Raw genomic sequence first — 25610 nt, forward strand, 5'->3', positions numbered from 1 at the left:
ACCTGAACTCTTGTATATAATCACTTGGGAGGTGCTACTTTATAGAGACAAAGATCACAGAATAGTTCAAGTATGTGTGCAGTATGTGTGTTATACTGTCACATCTTATGTATTGTATGATACAAAAAATACTATGGGCAGGGGATTTATCTGTGACTGAGTAGATAAATTAATGTCTTATGTTTTGAATGTGAGAATTTATGCATTGACTTTATATATAGGCAGGCATCCTGAGAGGAAGGGTGGTTTAGCAGTTACAAGAAGTGAGCTGCAAAATATGCTGCATGTTTCTTCTATAATCATTACATGTCTGAAACAACTTCTCATCAGGAGCTAATGTTAAATGTACCTGATATGAGTAGAGGGGTTCCTAGTTAAGCATAGGTAAAGGACATTCAGGTAGGATGTGATAAACATGTTACAGAAGTGCTACTGCCTTTACATATAAATAAATAAGTTATTCAAAGAAATACAAGTATGAGAAAATATATATAAATATGTAAGTATAAATAAATACATACAAATATATGAATAATTACATGCTTTTTAAAATGACATAATGACATAAAAACTGGTCAAATGGTGTTTCTTACTAAAGAAAGTGAGTACACCTGCTAGGGTATCTTTTTATGTCATTTGGATAATAAAGTCATCATCATGCCCTCATGTGGATTCTGTAGACAAGAGGTTCTACATGTGGTCCCTTGATAATTGCCTAAATTAAAATATTAAAGGCCTAACAGCCGTTGTGTTGACCTTTTTCTGCCTTGCTGCAGACAGATGAGCTGCTGTTTATTACAAAGGTTCCTTCCCACAGGTGAAGATTTTAAGTGAGATTCCAGGACCCTCTCTCCCACCCCTTAACAATGCAGTATATCAGAGCCCTGCTGCTTCAAAAGCTTTGATTAGAGCCCTCCATCCTTACGATTCTCAGAATGTGCTTATCACTCTCGAGTTATTTTTATTAATTAAAAAAAAATATTTCAGATTCCAGTGCTCGAAAGCAACAATTTAATAAATATTTATTCCTCAGAAATTGCTCATTTGAAAAGTTTTGTATGGCTAACCTCATTGCTACAGTGATGAAATCAAACTGAGAGATGAAAACAAGAATCAGCAATATACTAACTAACTTGTTGGCTGGTTAACAGCAATCAGCCTCTTCAAAAGAAATTTTTGAACTTGTGTTATTTTTTTCCATGAATATTGCAGAATCAGAGCTTTAATTGGGGCTGTGTCCTCGCAAAGCAAAGCCATGGAAAAAGCTGTGTAAACATTAAAGCCTTAGGGGAACAGCAGCAACAGAAAAAAAATGTTTTACAGTTGAGAGGGTGAGGTAAAGAAGGAAAGTGTTGCAGACATGAAAACCACAGGATCAGTATTCCTACGGAGCTGATAAGCAGAGCTCCAAAGTTCCTGCTGAATGCTCTCTACTTGAATTCCTGCTGGAGCCTTTGGAAAGGCTGTAGTGGAATATGGGGGATGTGATTACATATAGATGCAGAAGGGATGTGATTATATGGACATCCTTCATGCCGTGTGTCAGTCAGAAGAATAATTACAACTGTATTTTATTACAGGGATTAAATAGGAATTGGATACGTTCAGAGTTGAAGCTTAGAGTGTGCAACACAACCTAAATGGTTAGATCAAATGTAATGTCTTTACTGTGCATTCTAGGAGAACAAAAGAGAATTTGGCTGTTTACTGAAGATTTCAGTAGTGTTTTCTTTTAAAGGAGAGAATAACTTGCAAGTATTATTCCTAGTGGAGGGAAAACATCCCCTTCTCCCCTCCCAGCTTCTCTGAAAACAATTAATTATTCTAGTTCTTCAAGGCAAAGAAACGTATGTGATAAGCTTCATGGATGTTATGTTTTAAGTCTGCCAGGTACATTTTATCTCGTGTTGAACTTTTTTTTCCTCAGGTTATAATTATTTTTGCTTCTTATTTTTTTGAAGGTACGTGTTGACAGTGGCATACAACAAGGAAGTGATATTAGCATTTATTATGATCCTATGATCTCAAAAGTGAGTTGATGATTATTTTTTCAATATTGTAAAAGTATGAAAACACTAATTTTGTGCACAGATCTTTTAAAGGAGGGCGAGTATGTTAAAGGATTAGTAAATCAGTATTTTAAAGGTGCTAGACATGACATGTATCAGGGGAATATGAAGGAAGTGAAGGAAGATGTGGAGTAGAGGAAATTTAGTGTAACTTGTAAACAAAATATATATTTATAATCTTTTGACACTGTAATTATTTGTCTTGTAGTTTCTGATAATTTTTAATTATTCTGATTTAAACAGAAACCATTAGTTTCAGACTTAAGTGCTGCCAACTATCTTTTAAAATGTAACCTTGTCAGAATGAAAGTTTCAATAATTCTGGCTTCTAAAAAGAAGCAGTGAAAGAAACGGTTGATACTGTCTTTTAGTATTAGTTCTTACTAATGGGTAGCATATTGGTAAAATGAAAAGATGGCATTTCAGTTGGAGTTCAGTTGTCAAAAAGTTCACACTTAAATCTAAGTTGGTTGAACGTTAGAAGTCAGGAGAGTCAATTAGATATTGAACCTCTGTTCTAATTTTCTGCATGCCTGAAGATGAAGAGAGCTTGTTTAGATGCTTTAAGTTTTATGAAGGAAAAATGATTGGCCTTCTTTCATTGAATGGATTAAGAGATCTTAGTTTCTTCTTGATGTTTTAGAGAGCCTCGTTAGCACAGATAGTAAAGTGTGAGAAATGTTTTTGTGACTGCAGACGTTCTACAAAACATTTTAATTTTAAGTGCTATTCAGAATCTAGAGAAAAATATTATCTCATTTCAAGGTAACTTAAATACGTTGTGTATTTTTTGTTTTGTTTTGTGGTTTTTTTTTTTAGCTCATTACCTATGGCTCTAATAGAGCTGAAGCACTGAAAAGAATGGAAGAGGCTTTGGACAATTACGTAATTCGAGGTAACTACGGATATTTCGGTTCCTAGTGTGATAGGCTGCCATCTATTTCAAGAAAACAGCTTGAAAATGTAGTAATTAGCAAATCGAGTAAAGTTCCTGCTTCTTAAGTGCAAATTATAACAGGAAAAGATTGTGTTAATTAAGCTGAGAAGATACATCAAATCAAAAGAATCTTCTTTTTTTTTTCTCCATTGTTTTTGATTCAACATTGTGCGATAAGTATTTAGATAATTTCCTTAAGCTTGTATTAGAGTTTTCACAAAATGGTAGCATGTAATTTATTATGTTGTGAAGGAATAAAGGCCACTACACCGTAAGAAATTTAAAGTAGTTGCTATTTAATAGCAGTTTTATACATTGACTATGGTCAAATAATATCACAATGCAATATTTGATTGTGTATATATTTATTTTTCTTATTTTCAAGGTAATTGTTTAAGTTTGGACAAATGCAGATGTGGGCTGATGATCAGAATGTGTTTCAGCTCTTGCTGACTGACTGCCTAAGAGAAGTAGCTGTTTTTCTAGCCCTTCCAAACAGCAGGATTGAATCAATTGTGACCACTTCAACTCCTTTTAAGTTTTAGAGAGGGAAGTCATGGTTTGTGTAGGAGAAATCTTTAGATCTTCCTCTGTGTCTTATAGAAAATTGGAGGAAAAACTCATAGGAGAGGTAAAAAAATTGGACTTTTTTATCCTTTCTTTTTCCTGGGGGTGATTAGAGAAGGAAACTGTAATGTGACAAGAATGTTCATTTTAATCCTAACCTGTGTGGGTCTTTGGGGGATTTACTTTTTTCATTACTGGTTACTATACTTGAAGAATCAGGGTAGGCAGGAAACAAAATGTTGGAGAATTTGCTGCCTTTCTTCCATGTTTTGGTCAGTGGACAGGTTGTTCCATGGTTTGAGATGGGAGAGAGACTTGGAACTGAATAATTCCTCTCTGAATGGCTGGGAGGGGGAGCAGAGACACCTCACAGAGCAGACAATCATGTGAGTGTTTCTGTAAAACTTGATCTGCCTTTACTGCTGTCTGAGTACTACAGACACCGTGTCAGGCTAGAAAGATTATCTGTCTAGGAGAAAAGTGAGCATTGCTCTACCATGGTTCTAGATAGGTAGTAGGATTAGCCATTGTAAATTAACTGTATAACTGTAAAGTGCTTTATACTGGTGCAACTCAACCCATAACACTATTGCAGTACAATGTGCAGATGTAAACCCCTGCTGCATATCAGCTGAGCAAATTTACATGAGAGACTAATTTATACTGCTGTGAGGTATTTTTTTATTTGTTTGTAATGAAGACAGGCTCTGGATTCAAACTCGGTTTGAATTAATAGAAAATTATGCTAGAAGGATTGTAGTTAATGAGAATAATGGGCTTGTGTGTGAAGCATGACCTTTTATTGTGTGCTATAATATGGGGTGGAACTTAATTGTTTGTTCTTAGGTGTTTTACAGAGCTGTATATGTACTTAAAAACAGTTCCACAGATATATGGGTACCGAAAAAAGATATGAATCTTACATATGAAAATTACTAATTTAATTTATTGATTTTTTTTTTGTCTTTTACTAGTACACATGCATGTATTTCAGTGTTCATATTTGATATCTCTGTAGTATTTCTACCTGTGAAAAAGCTCTTAATCTATTTAAAAACGTTGAAAGAAAACTATAGAGGAGGAACACATTTAAAAAAATATTACGAAGGACAGATTTTTATTTGTCACAGGCGTCAAAAGTAAAGGAATTTCCAGAACACTTTTTTGTTGCAGTGAGCAGTGGTTTTCATTTGAAAACCAACAGGATTTTTGTATGGCTTCACACAGTTGGGTGTTTTTTTTTCAGGGTTTATTTAAAGTGTAACATTCATGGATATTCAATTATTTCTTCTCTAGCCTACTGTGAATGATGCTTGGTAGTACAGTTTGCAGGAACTGTTCTATCAGTGATGTTCTGGACTGCATTGATATATATAGAACTCCTCCTCCTTGTTTAGAGTTGTCTTTAATAAGTTCAAGTAAGCCTAAACAAGTGATGCAGAAGTAGTAGTATTTGGTATTTAAATAGACAAAAATAATTACGCATCAGAAAAGTAAAAGCAACTTTATGCATTTATGCATTCATTTTCATAAAATGTAATACAGCACATGTGAAGAATGCAGACTTATGCAAAATTTGAGTAAATAATATTTTAAGCCAGCAAGGCAACATCCTATAGTGGCTGTGATAGCAGTATCTTGATACATCAAATTATGATACTTGCAACAATGATATGATCTGAAAATGCCTATTACATTAACTTGTTATTAGTTTGGGTTGGTGACAATTTACATACACTAAAATAAGAAGTTCTACCGTCTGTTGACTGGTAAATGATAACAATGGGACGAACTCAAGGTATATTCAATGTGCTTATGGAAATGTAATCTGCATCCTGTTTCCTGTGTAGTATCTGCAGTGTTGTTAATAGGAGCAAGTGAAAGTATAGCACTCATATAGCACTTCTCTGAGTAGTGGATTGGATTAAATGATCTCCTTAAGGCCCTTCACAATCAATTTTTTTTCTTATAGGAACTGACTCCTCCATTGAGAACTGATCTGAATTCAAAATCTTAATTGAGACTTATAAATGAGGAACGGTCTAGTTAAGTAACATTTTTATTTGTGGGTCTTCCAGGATAGTTTAGGGATGGTTAATATTCAAGGTCTAAACCAGATTTGCCTCAAGCAGATACACTTTTCATTTTATTCAGTGGTTACTGGAGAATACTGAAAAATTCCAGATGTCAGTCAAGTATAGAGGCACTATAGCTCTTTGGGGTGAGGCATGAGTTCTTTCCTTTGAGCTTGCACTGTTGTTGGTAGTTCATCTTTCTCTTGTTTTATGCGACTTTTCTTCAGAAACTCAATGTTTTGTTTCCCCTTTTTAATTGGAGCAGCAGAAATAAGGTTTTGGAATAATGCCTTTCAGTGCATCTACTGTATGTGCAAACAAGATGTGTGATTTCCTGCCTCTCGGTTTCTCTGAAGATTTTACCATGTTTATCATGTAATTTCTGATGCTGAATAATCAGTTCATTTAAATGCATATATAAAGTCCAGTATGAAGTTCTGGAAAGTTTATGTATGAAAATTGTTTTTCTCTATTTAAAGAAAAGAAATGGTTCACCAGAATATGGGCAGGTAGCTCATGTTCTTGAGTGCAGAGATTCCTGTAATCTTCCCTTCAACTTCTGTTTGCTTTTTATCTTCTCCGATGATTCATATAGAAAGCAGTAACATATTGACAGGCTTTTTTTGTAAAGTCAACCATTACCTGTTGAGATCCTGCTTGCTGTGGGGGGAGGGGAATGTAGTAGACCCTTTGGGGGAAAGAAGACTGGAAAAATATGCACCTGAGAACATAAGTAAGCAGCAGATGAAGCAAGAAGGAGTAGAAATGAGGATGAAATAAGGGGAACCACCATCCAGGAGGAGGGGGAACCTTCCAGAATGGAGTAGAAGAGCAGTCATAGAAAAGAAAATGGAAAAATGATGAATAAGTGTGGTGAATGTTTGATGGGAATGGGAATATAGAAGTTAACTCTCTGATATGAATGGAGACCTGCCAGAACAGTGGCAGCAGAAACTCTTGTCTGGATTTTTTTGCAACTGTAAGCACACTAATTGGGAGGAAAAAGAGTACTGTGCTTAGTATTGTGGAGAAGGTCTTGGGTTTCCAAGAAAAAGCCCCCAACATCTTTTCCCTCCGCACCCTTTTATTTTAGTATCTTATGTTATATTTCAATGAAATTAATTTTCAGGTACAAAGGTTTTCACAGTAAACTATAGTTAAATCCAAGTGTCATCTGGATGATTTTTTTCTTTTTATATTAACTTAAAATATACTTCTCTGTGGCAGTGATACTTGTAAGTTTTATACTCTCCTTTATTCTGATCCCATGCTGGTCTGCCAGTGTGCTCATTGGTATTTTTTTTGAACAAAACAGTCTTTGTGTGTAAGCCAGTTTTCCTGCAAAAAGCATATAGTGTTTGTTTTCAAAAAATAATGAAATGGGCCTTGTTTTCCTGGTTATGCTTTAAAAAAAATGCTACAACAGGTTGTACAACCAAACTGTGAGTTCTCCTCTTTTGAGATAACAGGGAGCTCTGCAAGAGTCGCTGCGTTCTCTGACCCTTTGCAACAGGCAGCAGCGGGGTCCCAAGTGTGCCAGTGTGGAAAGTGAAACTGAAGAAGGGAAAACAAGAAACTTAGTTGAAAACCGCTGGAAGGGACCATTGCAGGATGCTTGGTAACATTGTCTTGGAGCACAGATGCTGGCATGAGGGAAGACTGTTTCTCTTCACTTTTTTTTCTTAAGCCAGTCCACAGGAGAGGGAGTGGGAATGGTGGCTTGTCAGTAGAACATTGTGGTGTGTAGTTTAGGAAGGGTTATAGACTACTGCACTGTATGGAGGAGAAGGAGGGAGGAGCAATTGAAGTACAGGGTGATCAAGTAAAAGAGGAAGGCAATGTTATTGGTGCAGGAGAAGGGAAATAAAATAAGGTACTTTTGCTGTTGTTTTGAGAGGATTATTTTTTTTACTAAGAAGAAAAGAGTTGTGGCAGTGAAAAACTGCAAGGAATACCGTGTGCCAGTTTGAGGAGGCATTGAAAGACAAGTGGTGTTATTTCTAGTTATGCCCCTTAAATATAATATTGTGCTGTTCTAATTCTTTAGAGTAAAGGGATGGCTGAGGAGAGAGTGATGGCAGGATGACCATCCATTTTCTTTCGCTTGTTCATGACAAAGCCTGCTTAACTTTGCTTCCAATTATTCTGTTGGTTCAAACATTCGTATGTGTTTGCTAACACCATAAATAATGATCTGCTTAATCTTATTAAGAGGTTCAGAAGCGCATGCAGTGCAGAATTTAGTTTCAGTTTGAACTAATGATTTTTAGAGTAGGATATTACCGTGTCTTATCTGCTTCCCTTCCCCTTCTTTCCCCCTCCCCCTTTATTCTAGTCCATGAGTTCTGTGAGCTCCAGACTTTATTATCTGAAATAATTAATATATGAATTTAAATGCATGTTCAGCTCTGAGGGTCAGTGGTGTACTGATCCTATGTCAGAACTTTCTATGGTTGTTTGTGTATCAAAATTACAAAGCTAAAACCCCCTTACTTTTGGGATGGGACTTTGTATGCAGATAGCCTGTTCTGAAGTGAATTGAAGCAAAGCACATGCTTTGAATAACAATTAAACAATGTAATGTTGAGGGTTTTAGGGAACATTATGACAACTTCTGGAATTGGAAACATGCAGGATGAAAGTGGTGTTTTCATAGTCTGTGCAAATCTGTGATAATGTTCTTGGTTTTTAGTTAGGAGTAACATAATCAGTGTTTCATGCTCAGTATAGAGTTTGATTAATATTATTTTTTTGTCAGATAAATCAACTGGTAAGCCCCCTAAACTTCATAGCATTCATTCATGTTCAGCATTTAAATTCATTGGTGATAACTTAGCTTTGCTATTTTTTTCAAAAAGAAACCTCTAGTCCTGTACTCCACATGTTGTTTTTTACAATCACTGAGTATGCAGATAAAGTTCTTTCTATTCCACTTAGCACAATTTGAAATTATCAGCAAGTTAAGTGTATTCAACTGCTTCTCTACAGAGAGGCATGTAGGACTCTAATTAAGTTTACATGGATAAGTGCAGATTTGTATTTGCAGATGTCAAGATGACAGAAGCTTAATACTGTAAAAAGGCTAATCAACACTGAATATGTTTAGTGTCAGTAAATATTTATAGTGAAAACATTGCCTAAGGTTTTGTGCTTTGGTATTCCAAGTTCTGTTTTTTAATGAGTAAAAATGTGGTGTGATATCCTGTTCCTAAATGCCGTAAAATTTCTTTTTTCTATAAAATTAATTTTACTATTGTTTTCTTCTCTGTGTTTTATTGGGAAGACAGGTTAGAAGTTGGGATGCAGTTCGTAAGTTAATAAAAAATCTAGTGTATTTAGCAAGGTTTTAAGGCAGATGTAATCCAGAGAATGAGGATGGGAAGGAGGCAAGAGACAAGCAGTATAGGGAGTAATTTCTTCTGGTTGTGACTTTTATTTTTTTTAATGAAGACTTCTTCAAACAGTGGTTACTAATTAGCTTTGGTGAAAAATGTTATTATCTAGTGTGCTCATGTTTTCATTAGGTAATAACTACAGTCTCAGTGGAGAATTAATTGAACCTTAGAAATACCATGTTTGTTATATATAAAACATACAAAGAAATGATTTTTATTATTTCATTAGATCTTCCGAAGTCACATGCTAGTCTGCTCTCTTTTGCAAATATATGCTGGAAAATAGTATTTCCAAATTGAAGTCTAAGAAGTACACCTTAAATTTAACTTTTACTGAAGTAGTATCATATGAAGAATGCAGCCAAGTAAATAAAAAAAATAGAGTACCCGGAACATTTAAAAATTATTTTTTATTGTATTTTGACTTGGACAAAAAAGAATACAACTGTAGCTGCAGTTTTACATCAGTTTTAACAATGTAAAAAAAAATATGCTGAACTGAAATTTCGTTTTCTGGAGGGGAAAGAAATTGATTTAGTTTAGTTTTTTGTTTGTTTGTTGGAAATGTCATGGCTTGTCAGGTTAACAAATATCACTTTGTTCCTGGCAGACTGCAGACCTGGTAAAGAAAAAGAAAAATTCCTTGAAATCCACTGCAACGTAAACACAATATACTTCAGTTTAGCGTCTAACTTTGCATGAAATAAGCACTGCCTGTTATCCTCTGTTTGATCCTGTGAGAGTGTGGGGCTAATGTCTGGCCAGTGTTTTGGAAGCAGCAGGTAGTCAGGAGCAAGCTGCTCTAGGGGTCCATATTTCTGTAGCCCAGCAGTTACTCACACACAGATGGAGACCTTATGAACTTTGACAGAGGTCACGCTAAATTGCAAATCTAAAACTTCTAGACTTCTGAAAGATTACACTGGTCCTTTTTTAAAAAAAACATATGATTGGGAACATCACTAAAGTTATCGACCCAGTTATGAGAAATGGATCAACCACAGAGTCGTTGCTCACATAATGATCATGGGGACTGCTAAAGAAGGATAGTCCTTCATGATGCTTTAAATTGTTGCATATTAAATTTTAATTTGCAGATGTAAAATGCATAGGTTATATTTTTTCCCAAACACCTAGGCTTTCTGCTCTATTGACCTTGTTAAAGGAAATTTGAAGCCTAAAACATTGCAGAAGCCTGTGATTTTTCTGATACAGGAGTTGGAAATAATTAAGATACTCATAGTATTTTTCTGATTTCAGGTCTTTTGGGGCAGTCAGTTGAGACACCAAGCTCTGTCATCTGTCATCAGCCATCATCTCACCAGGGATCTTATAGCAATTTAGGAAAGAAAAACATGAGATGATCTGGTTACAAATTGTAGCGTGTTTAAATCCTGGATTCAAAGTTGGGGAGCATTGAAGAGCTCCTCTTTGTCTTCTAATTATAGTCTTGAAGCTGTATATTATAGATGAAAATCTGTGATACTAACTTACTATTCAAATGGGAAATTTTGGGCGGGATTCTGTAGCAGCCAAAGACAGACTTTATTTGTTTCCAAGTTACAATCATTCAGCGTAAGATTTGTTTAAAATTTTTTGTTTAATAGAGATGCAATTTGAGTTTCATTCAGTGTTTATGAAATCAGGGTCCATGAATAACTCTGGGTCACAAGCAGCAAGGTGGCTGATCCTGTTTTAATAAAATGGTCAATTTTTATCTTGTCATCATGGAACTGGTTGTGTTATGTGCTACTTAATGGCTCATGAACGCGTCTTTAATGCTATGACTTCATGATTCAATGAGTCTGAGTCACTGTGCGTTGAAACTAGTTTCAGTGATGGCCACACAGAGAGCTTGAAAATTCACACCAGCAGCAGACTGCAGGGGAAAAAAGCTTTGAAGCTGTTTGAACTGGTCTGCGTATAAAATAACAAGAATGTTATTAATGCTTCTAAATTGTGAAAACACAAAGGAAAAAGAAGCAGGAATGCAAAAAAAACCCCTCCTTCGATAGCTACACAGTTTGCAGTCTCTGTACTGCTAGTGTTTTTGCTTTGGTGAGATCTCAATAGGGGAAGAAAATCCGAATAGCTTAATTTGCCATTGAGAGACTTGAATTTACAGTGAATTCTTATTCATATTATTTTAAACTGGAGCTATTAGGAAAAAAAGTGTAAATAATTTCAGATTCATTTCATCACTGTTAGTCATAACTTGTAAGCAAACACACTGAAAGTTGAAAATCTTGTGCTTTACAACAGATATGGATGTTCATACAAATTTTTGCAAGATAAACCAGCTTGTGATGTGCTGTGCATTTTATGCTTAATGGTCTGCACCTAATACCAAAGTTCGTGTCACCTGGAAAACGCAGTGTGATTTGGAGTTGCCTGTCCCTCTAACACCGAGAGGAAAGAATTTGAATGACTTTGTATTTCCTGAAGGGAGAGAATGTGTGCACGACACAGCTGAGGTTGGATAACCTCTTTGCTGTAGCAGCTTCCTCATGTATCTCTGCTTGGAATGAATGCAGCAGCTGTAGCCAAAGCTTAGGGTTTATGCTCCTGAACTGCATGTCTATTTCAGCTTCTTTTAAAAAACATCCGTATTTGTGGGGCAGCATTATTCTGTGTAGTCAGATTGGAATTGAACTGCAGTGGCTCTTCAAATTTTCTATTACAATGTCTTTCCAAAACTGAGAACAGAGTTGAGATAAAGATGAAGTTTTAATCTTACCTGCAGAATCTTAAACTTTCCTTTTCAGAGATGACCTGTGTGCTACTCCCAAATGAGAAAGTATCTTCTCTTTGAAAATTGTTTGGATTGTAGTAAGCAGAAGATAATTGAAATTATCTGAGGTTTTTTATCTCAGGGATTTTTCTGCACCTCTTTTCCTTTCCCACCTCCCATAAGGGTTTCTTTTTGTTTAATATTTTAGTGAAATTACTTTTAATGACCATCATATTCAGTGCTAAACTGCACGTCCTTCTGGAAAAGTGCAGTTTAGCATTAAGTTACTAACTTAGTTACACAGTGCTGTTAAATTCAAAGAAAAATAAAGTTTGGAGGATTTCAGAAAGTCATCTTGTTCCACTATGTGAACTAAGGTTTAACAACTGTTTCTGGATCCTGACAGCTGTTTCTTTAACCTGGTTTTAAACCTTTTTTTTTTTTTACTTCAGAATCTTTCCCTAGGCAATCTTTTTCCACTGTTAACTATCCTGAGTCCATATCTTGTGCTGTCATCTACTTATGATTGTTTTTTTCAGCCTGTGCTGGAAATGGCATATGGTTTATTCCTGTCCTCTCTAAGAAAACAGATTAATCTTTTACTCATCTGTGAGGAGGGGGCAGAGGACTTACTGTTTTGTGTGCAACTACCAGACTAACAATCACAGCATCCTGTAGATTGAATTTGCTAGAAGTTGTCTGGCTTTGTTGGCACAAAAAACAAGGGAAAAGAAGGGACTGAAAAATTAAAAAAAAAAAAGAAGAGACAGAAGTGCAATAAAAGGAGATGAAGAAATTCAGAAAAAAAAGAAAAAATACAATATTCAAAGAAATTAAAGGACAAAGGTATCTATAAGTGCTCCATGATAAGTGATTTTTTAATTAAAGAAGATTTTTTTGTGGGCTCTGTGTGTAGCAGGGTCATGGAATGGTGATAAACAGGGCATTCAATAAAAGTATTGGCCAGGCAAGGTTGGATAAAGGTATATATGGAGCAAACAGTAGACTTCTTTGTGTTGTAAGTTCAACAAGAGTCTCTTATGTCTTACAAATGATAAAAATATTGGTAAATTTTATGTGATAAACCTTCTTACTATCTTTTGTTACTGTGATTGGGATGTTACATGGTGCATATCTTCTACAGGAGCGTGTGTATACAAGGTGGTAGGGTGACAAGGTGGTCCAGGGTTCATTGGAATGGAGCTGGTACTTAAGATATGACTAAACTGTTATTTCAAGGACATGGCTCTGACCTTGCCTGCACCTGCTAGGACTGAACCAAAAGTCTCTTGGTTGTGCTTGCTGTCATTGAATTAACTAGGTATTTGTATTAGGCTTGGTGAGGTGAAAGTGTAGGTGTTTTCCATGTTAAACTGAGTGTTTAAGGAAGATATCTTGAGGCAGGAGTGGAACAAAGCTACTAATTCTGTATTGATTACATCAGTATTATGGTCTCTTAAGTTATGAACATGTATTTATTCTACAAAGAATCTTTTCATGAGTTGTTTCCTGCTGTAATTTGTGATCAATAGATTTACCTGATTTTGTATTGATGCTTTGTTTACAGGTGTGGCTCACAATATTTCTTTACTGCGAGAAGTGATCATCCACCCACGCTTTGTTCAAGGGGACATCAGCACTAAATTCCTTCCTGAAGTTTATCCTGATGGTTTTAAAGGTTTGTGCCTTTTGGGAATATTTCTTTTTGCTTGAGAGATTTTGTTTTGGATTATTATTCCTTGGTGTTTATAGAATTATATGTTCCCCAATCAGTCTTTACTTTTTTTTGAGTCAGATATCTGTGCACAGAGTTGTTAAATACTGCACAATATAATTGGAAGAGTTACTTTTTTACTTTCAAGAAAGCAAAATACGTATTTCTAGTGACAAAATAGTAAATGAAGTAAATCCGAAGTAAAGAAAAACAATCTGTAGGTGATATGAAATATGTAAAATAAACATCAATTCAACTCTGCCATGCTACCGTGCTTCATTACAGACTGTGCTCCTGCTGTTAACTGAATATAAGATTTCTCTTTATTCAACAATATTGCTTCCCCTGTGTGTTTGTGCAGCATCTTTAGAATCGCCCTTTGGCACCCTTTGTATTCACTGTAACTGCCTGGAGGGTCTGGCATTTTATCGGAGTATTTCAGTAAAGCTAATACTCATTGCAGACAGTGATAGGGCATCACCTTGAAATGATGAACTCATACACTAGGTTAACATAAACACAAATGCAAGCCTTTATTTACAATGTCCCAAACAACTCAGTTTCAAAAATGTGTAACAGCAGTGGGCAGAGAAAGGTAAGTAAACAAATAGGTTGGTTTCTTTTCACATGGATCAAATTTGAAAAGGTGGTCAATCCAGTCTACAATCCAATCTGCTGGGGTGCTTTGTTGACCTGTGTAGTCAGAGACTCAGTCCTTCCATAGAGGCCTCACAGCTCAGCTGGCATTTATCAGGCAGAACATCTTGCTTATTTAAAAAAAAATAAAATAGTCTTTATAGCTCATCATTCATGGCTCCTTTATGAATCCCATAGAGATTCCTTTCTCCCCCATTCATCATTAATCCAGTGTGGCAGAATCCTCATCCCCCTTTGGAGACAACACTGCCAGATTGGCAGTCACTGGACATGACTGGCACCATGCCAAGTTCTAGTCTCATTAAGGAGCAGAACAGATTTTCTTACCTCAGGACTCTGTGTGAGTTTGGTGCAAAGAATATTCATCCACAGAACTACTTGATATCATGATGTAATTGGCAGCTCTACGTGATACAGTCCTACACCTGGGATTAGTGTATCCAGCTGGTTATTGGCTCCTGACTGCAACCAGAGCAAATAGGAGTTAGTCACCTTGGGTTGGCCGTAAGCTTGTGATAGTTGAAGCTGAAATGTTCCTTTGTCTTCTTTGCTAAGTTGTACCTAACTAGTCTTCAGGTAACTGAGCTGGCATTCATCCAGCACAGACCTGAGGGTACTCTGCTCTGCTCTGAAAACTCAGTGCTGCTTATGAGAGAGTCTCCCTCCCATCCCTGACATTTTCATAGGAAATCCCATGTCCTGCCTCTTTGATGGTTCTGAGACTTTTCAATCTTTTCACATTCAGCTTCCTAAACCACCAGAAACCTGCATTTTTTATTGATGGTAGGCAGATGACAGGTAAAAGCTCAGCAAGAGAAATAAAGGGAAATCAACTTATGCAATGTAACTCCCCTACTCATTCAGCTAACATTTTAACATAAGTATTCAGGGTAAACTTTGCTAGGAAGATCTGAAAATTAAGTAGCTTCATATATCTTAATATTATTTCTAAAAGATGTGTAGCTGTGAAAAAAACATATGGGATAATCTGAAAAATTGGAGGAGTGTGTAGCCCAAGTGGATTTGGAAATATGTAGAAATATGTGCTGTTGTTTACAGTAGAAATCCATAGGAGAAGTGTTTTAAATTTGGAAAACTTAAGAAATAAAAAGTTCTCAATCTAGATGCATGCTGTATTAATGCTGGAGCACAATCCAGAGCATTTCTTTTGCAAACTAGACGATTGCCACTGTTGGGTCTGCATTGATGGCAAGTAACAAATGTCAGCTGTGTTCTTTCTGGTGACTGCATGAAGTAATGGCCCATTCCTTTTCTGCATTTTTCTTCAAATACAAATATTAACTTTAATCTTAGGAGTAAAATAAGAGATGCTTAGTTTTCCAGTCTCGTTTTCAAGATTTTCATTATCAGGCCCATATTAGAAGGCTTTTACTATAAGTTAAGAAAAAAATTGATTATTAGAAATATCTTGGCAGCTTTTCCATGAACCTGTGATGTCCACTTCAAATTACATCTAGAATGAGGATGTTCAGTAATTTTCATTATTGTGGTTTAACCCTTTTTGTCTTCCCACCTTTAAATAACTATTCATTAAAAAAACCAATTTGTGTATTGCAAGTTATTTTGAATATTGCTGTGCTGAAACTAAGCTTGCTCAGGGTGTGGTTAGTGTAGGAAAAGAGCTGCTGTCATACCCTTTTGTTGTCTGTATGTGGGATGGAAGGCTAGAATCCTGGCTGGCAGTGGGTCAGCTGGGGAGGGCTGTTGCTGTGAGCACACATGCATGTTTTGGGAGGAGTGTGTATCTGAGGGTGGGTGTAGCAACACAAATACATCTGTCTTAGAGTGGCCTCCAAGCACTTTACTTGCAGAATAAAAGTTTTTGCCAAGCATGCAGGAGTAGCCCATATTATTAGATTGAGTATTATCAGATGAGCTGCCATCTACAGCTTCCAGGAAGCCTGGGAATGCCTCTGTACTTCCTAACCTGCTTGGAGAGAAAGGTCAGCTATCCCTACTTTTTAGGCACAGAAAGGATCTCTATTTTCACATAGATCTAAAAAGAGTCCTTAACAAAGAACAAATTAAACTCAAGAATCCTCAGGTTACTACCCTATCCATTGGATCATTCTTTGTGGTTCAGTCTGTTTCACAGTAAAAGTTCCATTTTTTACTGGATCTCTGAATGCTGAGACTTTTTTTTAATGGTCTGCTCTTTCTGATTGTTAAATGGCACCTCAGATGCTTCATCAGCCTCTTTGGGAGAGACATCCCATGCAAATGCGAAATGAAGCATTTTCCAAGAGGTTATCATAAAAGCCATGCTAAGACACAGGAAAAAACGAATAAGAATCCTTTCCTTGCCCCTCTTCTAGCATGTTTACCTCATTTGGGTGGAGGGGAAGTGCTGAAGTTATGAGGTACAATCATCTCTTGCAGTTGTGTATTGGTTCCAGAGAGTGTTTATGAGGTGAAGGCTTTTAGATATGTTGGGTTTGTTATAATTGTATGGGTTGAAGTGATTGATTACTCTGCTTTACTCAATGCTTATTAAACCACCCCTGGAATACTGTGTCCAGTTTTAAGTCCCTCACATATATAAGAATGACTGCAATAAACCTCAGTAAGTCTAGCACAGAGCCACCAGGGTTGTGGTGGGGTTGGAATAGAGGACCTATGAGCAGAGACCGGGAAAACCAGGCTTGTTTAGCCTGGAAACAAGAAAACATAGGGTGGACCTAATGGCAGCCTTCTCATACCACTGAAGGGGTTCCCAAGAAGACAGAGCCAGGCCCTTTAGAGAGGTACACATAAATTACGGATTTTTGAGTCTTGACTGCACAAACCTCTGAGCAACCTGGGATGAATTTGATGTTGAGATTGCTCAGGGTGGGGTGAGCACTCTGAATAAACTCCAGACCTCCCAAGGTGCCTTCAACCTCAGTCATTCTGTTCTGAATGAAAATGCTTTTTAGGTGATTTGGGACTGTAGATATGACTTATATATAAAAGTCTGGATACTTTTGTTATTAGTTGGAGGGGGTGATGCAGCTTCCCCTCTCTTTTTTATTGTTAGAAGGGAGAGGATGGTTGCTGTTAATTCGTGCTCTCCACACTGAAATCTTTGTCCTCATTTTATGGAACTACTGGATTATAAGAGTTGACTTAACATATGGCTTACTTGACTTTCTTCTTTCTGACTGTTGAAGCCCAGAAAAGTTTCTTGGTCTGCCACTAATCCCTTTATAATTCAATGTTAAAAAGGTTTCCTTTTTGTATGTGGTAGTATCCATCTTACAAGCAGTCACAAACTGAGAGACATCTTTACTAATTCTGAGTGGTTTGAGATTGCTTGTGCAGACAATATTATCTGTCTCTTACCATGACCATCTGCATGGAGCAAAGCTCCGCTGGACTTCATAAGAAATTAAAACCTCTAATTACATGCCATTTTGTTTCCTGCCTCAGCCTACTTGGTATACGTGCCATCCGTAATGATCAACTTCAAAATCCATTTGGGAAAAACTCAAGCCAAAACAGAATGTAGGAATGATACCAACATTGCCTACATTGGTGTGGATCTGAGTTATGCATTGTACTTTCTACCTTACTCATTTGAATTTTTATTCTTCCCAAACAGAAAACAGTAACTTTTCAAGTATTAAGTAACGGACCTATGCACATAACCAGGGCTTGTTTGTTCTGTTTTGTTTTGTTTTCCCTGTAATTGATAGTAGTAAAACACATTTCTAGGACAAAATGCAAATGAGACTGTTATGGGAAAAATGACCTTTTATGTAATTTAATTTGAAGTCAGTTATGTAAAGTAATTGCATGAACCTTTTTGACTCAGCTTGGGGGATGCTGGGATAATATTGATTTAAGCAATCATAACATCAGGGAAAGGAGAGAGAAATAGTTTTTCTTTGTCTTACTTCCGACCAGGGTTCTGTCATTTAGTAGTAATAGATACGTGCGGTCTAGTTTTAGATAATATGAACAACAGTGCTTCTACTCCTTCAGTTGTGACTTAATTTTATAGCCATTAAGCTTGTTTTATATTCACCTTACATAATTTTCAGTGATGACTGTGAGAATGGAGAAGTATAACCCAGGTTGAACAGAGACAGATTTGGGAGCTGATTTTCATTTTATGGTGGAGATGAAATCTCTTTGTAGCCCAGGAGTCTGCAATGGTGAGAGTAGGAAAGGACAGTGACAGAACTTCCCATGCTGAAAGCTGGGAAACCTGTGATACTTACTCATTTCACTCCTTGTGAAGGGAGCACTTGGACAAATGCCCCAGAGGTAGCTTCGTTACTTTTCAGATCGATCTTCTGCATGGTGAACGTGAGGGGCTCTATTGTTCTTTCTTTATTGATGGTGAATATTAACTTACATCTGAAGACATCCAGTTAAAATCCAGAGGGGTAGCTTGTAAGGTAAAAGAAAACCTGAAGTGAAGTAAAGGTATCGCTTGCTATCCAGCATGTTTGTGTATTTTCAAATATAGAAATGTAATTGAAAGTTTAATTTTAAAACTGCTTAAAATTATGCTGAGCATAGCAGTAGAGGGAGATCAGAAGGCAAGGGAGATGGGGCTGGAGTTCAGAGAACTGAGGCAGTCTGTCTTGTATAATGAAGGTAAATTGCCATCCTTAGAAAGGAGCCTTTAATCAAGCATCTGAGGTATGCCTGCAAAGTTATGCTAAGGAGATTCTGTGGTAGGACTGTATCTTTATTGCCAAAGAGACAAAGACCAAAACCTAATTTTGGTATGTTCTTGTTAACAGTTTATTATATTATCTCTGAAACTTAGGAAAATGAATGCAAACCACCCGTGTTGAATCCTACAGTCATTAATGGTTTTCTTCTTGCCTTTTGTGTGCCACAACTAGTGCAAATAGCAACAAATAGAGAAAGAGGATAAACTTATTTTTTCATGTTTGCGATAATGAAGAGGTGAATGTGACTCTTGATCAGTTCTTAACCTGTTTCAAAGTACTGACACTTGTTCATTGTTTGGAGTTTGATTTTTATTGAAGATACAGGAGGAAATAGTTTTTGCAGTACATCAAGTGCAAAAGCAGTAATTGATTTCTTAGCAAGATCAAGGTCATGCAATAAAACCTTCAAACAAGGTTCTTTCTACTTTCACCTTGTTGCTTAATATGACTTGATAGTACCAGTGTGCGTTGGAGCAGGTGGGTACTATACAGTTTTGGTCACATGGACTTGTCATGGGTGTTAGGTGGAGTGGCTGAAAAGCAAAGGTTTTAGGATGGATTTCCTGATGTACCTTTAGCTGAGACGTCTAAACAAATCACCCATTTTAGATACAGCGTTTTGGAAAAATGATCTCAGAGCTTCTTCACTGTGTGTAAACAACTGGAAAATTGGCACATTTCTGTTATTATATAAGGCTTATATGTACACACCTATATGTGTTTGTATATATATACAAATTGTACAAAAGTTCAGCATTTTTTTACTTTTGCTATCAGTCTTTCTAGTAACTGGAAAAGGAAAGATCAAATTTGTTTCTCAAGTGAGTTCCTCAGCCTTTCAACATTTGCATTTCTGCATATGTTTGTTAAAGAGAAGACAGTTTCCATTTCAAGGCAGATAAAAAATAATAAACACTGAGTAAAGGAAGTTGAAGTAATCTTGAGCTAGAATATGTTAATATGGACTCAATTAAAAACAAATTGATGCAGATTTGCTGGCTTTTGTTATTTTTAAATTTACATTTTTTGGCCTGTGACAGCTCCTTTGTACTGTTAGCTGGAACTGTAATGAGTGCGTTTCCTTTGCTGTGGCATGATTGCACTGCTGAGGTGGACTCTAAGCAGCCTCTGCCTATCCATATTTAATGGGCCCAGTGGAAGGATGGGTTCTATGCACAAGACATTCTGTTTTGAAATGGTGCACTTGTTACCATGAAGTCTGCCTCGAGGCTCGTGTTAGTCTTATTTGATGCTGTTGATTAAAATTGTCACTTGCTAGTGACCATTACCAGGGAATATGAGTTACCATTACATGCAGTAGTGCTGAGGTGATGGGAGAATGGACATGTAGAAGGGAACTCTATAGCTGTTTTAGTGCTGTGGGACTGGAAGTAAATGTACCCTGCTGGACACAGTTGCTTACAGCGAGATACAGCCCTCTGAACCCCTTCCTCAGCTCTTCCCCCATCCCTTCATGTGATTCTGTACTTGCCATGGATGGTGGAATTTGCTGTGATTAGTACACATGAAGGTCTCCTGAGGCAGAGGGCAGCTGCATGAAGCACTTCTTGAGAGCTTTGTGGTAACTGCATTCAGCTAAATCTTTCAGTCTTACCTTGATCTTTTAAAAAAACTTTATTTATTGCCTTTTCCTCTTACCTGGCTTTTGAAACACCATTGCTTTCATCTGTGCCAAATCTGTCTCCTGAGCATGAAGTTTGTCTCTTATTCTCCATGAAAATTCAGCTTTGCACTTCTTGTCCTCTTCTGTGTCAACTTCAACTTCCTGCCACTGCCTTACGGACCAACTACTTTACTTGTCCTTTTGTTCCCTCTCACATGGTTTTGACTGTTCAACTTCTCTGGTGACAGTAGTCTTGGCCACCCAAATCTGAGTTGTGCAATTTCTGATTTAAAGATTTTGACAGACAAAGTTCTGTCACTGTGCTTTCTTTTAGCCTGCTGAATGGACAATTGAATATTGAATTCCCTTTCTGGAACAAGACCAGGTTGGGAGAAAAGCTGCTTCCAGTTGCCCTGGTTTCCACCTTTTCATCCAAACCTTTATTAGCTTGCCTGCCTTCAGATTGTAGGCTACTTTGAGCCATTTTCTGCTTATGAAGTGCCAAACATGGCTCCATTATTCTCAAACTAATGATTACACAAAGGGTGCTAAATGACCCAGGGTTGACAAGCAGTTTTATCCACGTTTATTTCTGGCGTTTATATTGTTGTGTTACCCCTTTTGACTGGAAGATTTGTAGCCTTTGCAAGGTAAAGTATTGAGAAAGAATGCTCTGTATTTTGAGCAGGTTCTAATGTACAGATGGATTCCATACCAGCACGAGGCACAATGTGTCAACCAGTGACATTTCAGTAACGGAAACAAGATGCTGCAGCATCATTCAGTTTTTTTTCTTTCAGTTGTCAGATTGTTTTTAACAGGGATACCAATGTTAGCAGTAGGACTGACCTGTGTGAAAACATGCAATTTAAACTCTGAAACTCAGAGCGTCTGCTGTGCCGAGCCTTATCTTAATTTAGGGCAAAAAATGTAGGTTTCGTTAATGAGACTGAACAGTGTCTTCACTGGTATTTGTTACTTTTTGTGTCTGTGTTGGTCTCTGGTATCTAATTTTTTGTAACTGCTTTTTGAAAACTAGGACACGAGTTGACAGATCTTGAAAGAAGAGAACTACTGGCAACAGCAGCGTCTTTGTATGTGGCTGAACAACTGAGATCACAGCGATTTCTTGGGACTCCAAGGTAAGTTCATTTCTAGGAACTCAAATGTGCTGATGCGTTTTGTTAATGGCATCTTCTCATACACAAGAGAGACTGGTGAGAAACTGCATGGTTTCTTATTATAGTCTGTTTTTTCTAAATTCAAATGAGCTGCGGCTTAGATTTCCCTGCTCACACAAGTCATACATGATTATTTTTATTCTACATGTTAGCAAACTAATAGGCACAAAAATGTGTTACAAGCCAGTACAGTAATTAACGCACATCAGGAGTTTCATTAATGCAAAATGTTGCTGCATTAGTAACTAACCACAAATTGAGCATCACAAATTTCCCGTGTGCCCATTTGAAGTGATCTAAGCACTTTGGGTTAATATGAATATTTAGCTACAGAGCTTTTAAATATGGTGGATTCATGAGTAATTTCCTAGCTTGGTGAAGAACCTTAATAGTTTAGGGTCTAATTCTAAAAAACACTTTCTGATTGGTAAATGTTGGGAGAGTCAGCACCTTGCTTTGAAGTATGTCTTTGGGTGATTTTGTTCCCCAATCCCTCATTCTTTTACCTAGTAACCTAGGTAGTACTGTTAATTGGCCAGCCATTGCATTACCTTGTTTCAAAATACTAATTAACTTCTTTTTGGCATTTTGGAGCAGTATGCTTTTTTCCTCTAGGTTGTTTCTAGCTTTCATTGTCCTCTAGCCCATTATTGTAAGTGTCTTAAAGCCCTTGATTAGAGCAATTTATTTTGTGAACCTTGCTTAGATAGTTTGTGTTTGCTACAACTGGTTACAGTGAATCCTAACTTGAGCATGACTCTTCTTCTCTCCCATTCTTTAATGTAGTTGTGTGTGTGTGTATTTGTGTGAGAGAGGGGGAAGCTGGAATGTGGGGTAGACATTATTCACATTCCATGCCAGTGGTTTGACAGTGTATTCTATTACTGATTTTACAGTGGTCAGGAATAAATCAAATGTGTTTTCAAGAAGTCTTTATTTTTATTTGTACCCACAAAGATAAATAGTACCATATGGTGTTAGGAAAAAAAAAAGAAGAAAAAAAAAAGAAGAAAGAGACACTTCAAGCAACCATAATGGTTTTGTAATATATAGCATATGTAGGGCTAGGTCATTGCTTGCATTATGCACCTATAGGGGAAAGTAAAGCATCTTTTTATTTCCTTCCACAAGTTACATTCTCCATAGCAAATGGCATAAGGAGAACAACAGACACTCTTAAGGCCACTGTTCCCTAGATAAAAGATGAATGAGGGAAAATGAGGAGGAGCCTTGGTTGTAGTTTTTATTGGCCAGCATAGGAAGTTAAGTAGTCTGGTTCTGCTATAGACAGTAATAGATCACTTTGTACATAGAGTCAGGATACGAATTATTAATTTAAGTAGTGATTCTTAAACTGCTGTTGTGTTCCCTGTTCTAATTTCTTTTGCCTATAAAATGTTCTTACTTGCTAACAAGAAAAGAAAATTTGTAATTGCTGAAGAATCTTAATGTTTTCTTTCTATTGCAAGTTTTTTCTTTCAGTACTAGGTATCTCTGCATCTTAATAAAAAAGACATACACAACTATTTTAACTGAGATGTGAAATATGTAAACAAGAGTATTGCATTGAGCAGATTGGCGTGGTCATTCATCTCTTTTTGTGCTGCATCAGGGAAACAAATACACTCATGCTTCAAAAAAGAAATAACTTATTTTTTGAGTCCTTCAAAGCTAACTCCCTCCATTCCAGCATGAGCAGAGAAGGGAGCAGAATCTGACCACATGAAGTAAGACTAGATTAAGGTCTGATTTTTCAGACTTTAAATGGTGGAGCTAACATATCTTTTCAGTGCAGGGAAGATCATTTTCTCTTGTCATGATGGGTTGTACTTACATTCAGCTCAGCTTTCAAAGGGTTATCTTTTCCGTCTGTTGTGACATATGCAACTCTGAAATGAATCCCTCAGAAGTTGAACCTTAAAATTTTCTCAAAAGTGGCATATGAGTGTGGTTCTCAGTGAATAGGTCATGGTTTCAAACCACATACATTGTTAAATCAACTTGTCTTAGTGACAGTAAAGCTGAGGCCAAATAAAAACAAGGTTAATGCAAACGGCTCACTGGTATATAACTTATGAAGAAATCTGAACCTGATAATGATAACCCTTCCCCCAAACCATGCAGCTCCTTCAGAGGAAAGGTCAAAGTAACAAAGGCAGAATGAGGTGAGAGGATCGTGCTGTGTCCTGCACCATGTTCTTCACTCCATAGAGCAGCTAGTGGACTCCCTCTAGAGGGGACTGAGGACTGTGGAGCACACAAGTTACTGCAGTCCCATCAAGAATTCCTCACAGCATCTCCTTAACTTACCCAGACTGCATCTGACACGTTTTTGAAGGTATTCCGTGCCGTGGCTACTTTTTAGGGAGTAAGACTGCGGCCATGGAAAGCACATCTTTATTGGTATGACTGCAATCTGTTTGAAAAATATTAGTAAATAAGAAGTGCAGTGCAGGAACCTGTGCTACTGGCAACAAATCAAAAAGACCAGTTGTAATCTTGGATGCAATTCACTGTGGCAGAACTGGGTGTTTGGAGTCTGAGCAAGTTTTAAGTCCATGTTGGAGTATGTAACTGAATTAGACAGACTGCATGTTCCAGAGTTGATCCATAACATTCTCCTAGCGGTTTGGAAAACTACATTGCCATGTTGATGATCATCTTCAAAATTTCAGCTCTCTGGCACTGTTTATGTCAACAGCATTTTTTTTTTCTTTTCCATTTCAGCTCTGAAAAGCAATTGAGGAATTTTTGTGTGAGGAGTTGCACTGAAAAATATTAGTTTAAAATCATGCATTATTTCTTCTAAACCTGTCACAGCTGCCAAATAGACCTTTTTTTTTTCTTCTTTTTTTTCCCCCCCCTGAACTGAAGTTATATGCTTATCTTTGGCTTTGGTTTGTTTTCTTTTCCCTTTTGGGAGCCATATGTATAACGTGCATTCTTTTCACAACTGCAGGGGTATTTTGAGTTCCCTTTCTTGCCCCCATGATTTATTCAGCCAAGCTCAGGATTGTTATTTTAGCCAGACAGATAGAGGGAAAGAACCATCCTTGAAAGTCTTCACAGAAGCTCCACCTTTCACTAGGCAGTGCTACTGAGACTCTGATCAGATGAAATGGAGCTGAGCCAGACTGAGGAATTGCTGTCCCCGCCTGCTCCTCCCTTGGTCTGTCTTTTCCCACCTTCTCCTCCATATCTACAGGCATTATTTTTCATGTAGTTGCTTTCCACTCTGATTCTGCTAAAATGACCTGTGTTAGCCTAGAAACAGTTGAAATGCTTTGGATGATTCTGACAGAATCAGAAGTACTCATGATGTGAAATTATTTGGCAAGAGCCAGAAGGGTGGGAATGTGTAGCAAGGGTGAAGAGATGAGTTCGCAGAAGGGGTGCAGTGGTGGGTCTTAGCACTGTGCCACAGATCAGACTAGCAGCAGCCTCATGAGGGAAATACTGATCATGTTTGCAGGGATGTGACTGGAAAAAATGTATTTTGCAGCGACTGGTTCATCAATGGAAAGGTTCCTGCTGGAATGCACTCTGATGATAGGCAAGCTATTGCCTCATTAGGATCAAACGCTCAACTTTCTTCAGCTAGTTTCAATTACAAGTGACCCCTGTAGTGGGATTCTTTGTTGCAGAAGTTTCTGTGGCATTGAGGTTAATGCAGGCCACAAGCTGCCCGCCATTTTGCCTTTCCTGTGTTAAAACGTATGATTATTTGGGTGGAGCACTCACAGGTGAATTTCCACTATTTGCATTGCTGTGTGCCCCTGGCCTCACCAACAGTCTCCTAGGGATTAATTTGCCAACCTTTAGCTAGAGCAGCTGCTGGAGGCCTGTGCATGTTCAGGGTTGCAGGAATACAGACATTTATTTTTGTTATGCAATCTGATATTTAGAGCATTTTTCATTGTTTTTAAATTAACTGGTTGCTATTTAACCAGTTTTCTCAGGAAAAGCGTTGTT

At 37.2% G+C, this 25610-nt stretch overlaps 1 protein-coding gene across 2 annotated transcripts in view; it reads left to right on the forward strand.

Moving 5' to 3' along the window:
- The window catches only part of PCCA (propionyl-CoA carboxylase subunit alpha), a 281303-nt gene that overhangs the window by 126059 nt on the left and 129634 nt on the right, over window positions 1-25610 (forward strand). For both annotated transcript variants that reach the window (XM_051630543.1, XM_051630554.1), the window contains 4 exons: window positions 1962-2030; window positions 2889-2964; window positions 13342-13452; window positions 21497-21599. In XM_051630543.1, the coding sequence (XP_051486503.1) occupies window positions 1962-2030; window positions 2889-2964; window positions 13342-13452; window positions 21497-21599 (359 nt within the window). The remainder of the gene's footprint in view (window positions 1-1961; window positions 2031-2888; window positions 2965-13341; window positions 13453-21496; window positions 21600-25610) is intronic.

This window comes from Apus apus, chromosome 1 (genome assembly GCF_020740795.1).
Source record: "Apus apus isolate bApuApu2 chromosome 1, bApuApu2.pri.cur, whole genome shotgun sequence".
Taxonomy (NCBI): Eukaryota; Metazoa; Chordata; class Aves; order Apodiformes; family Apodidae; genus Apus; species Apus apus.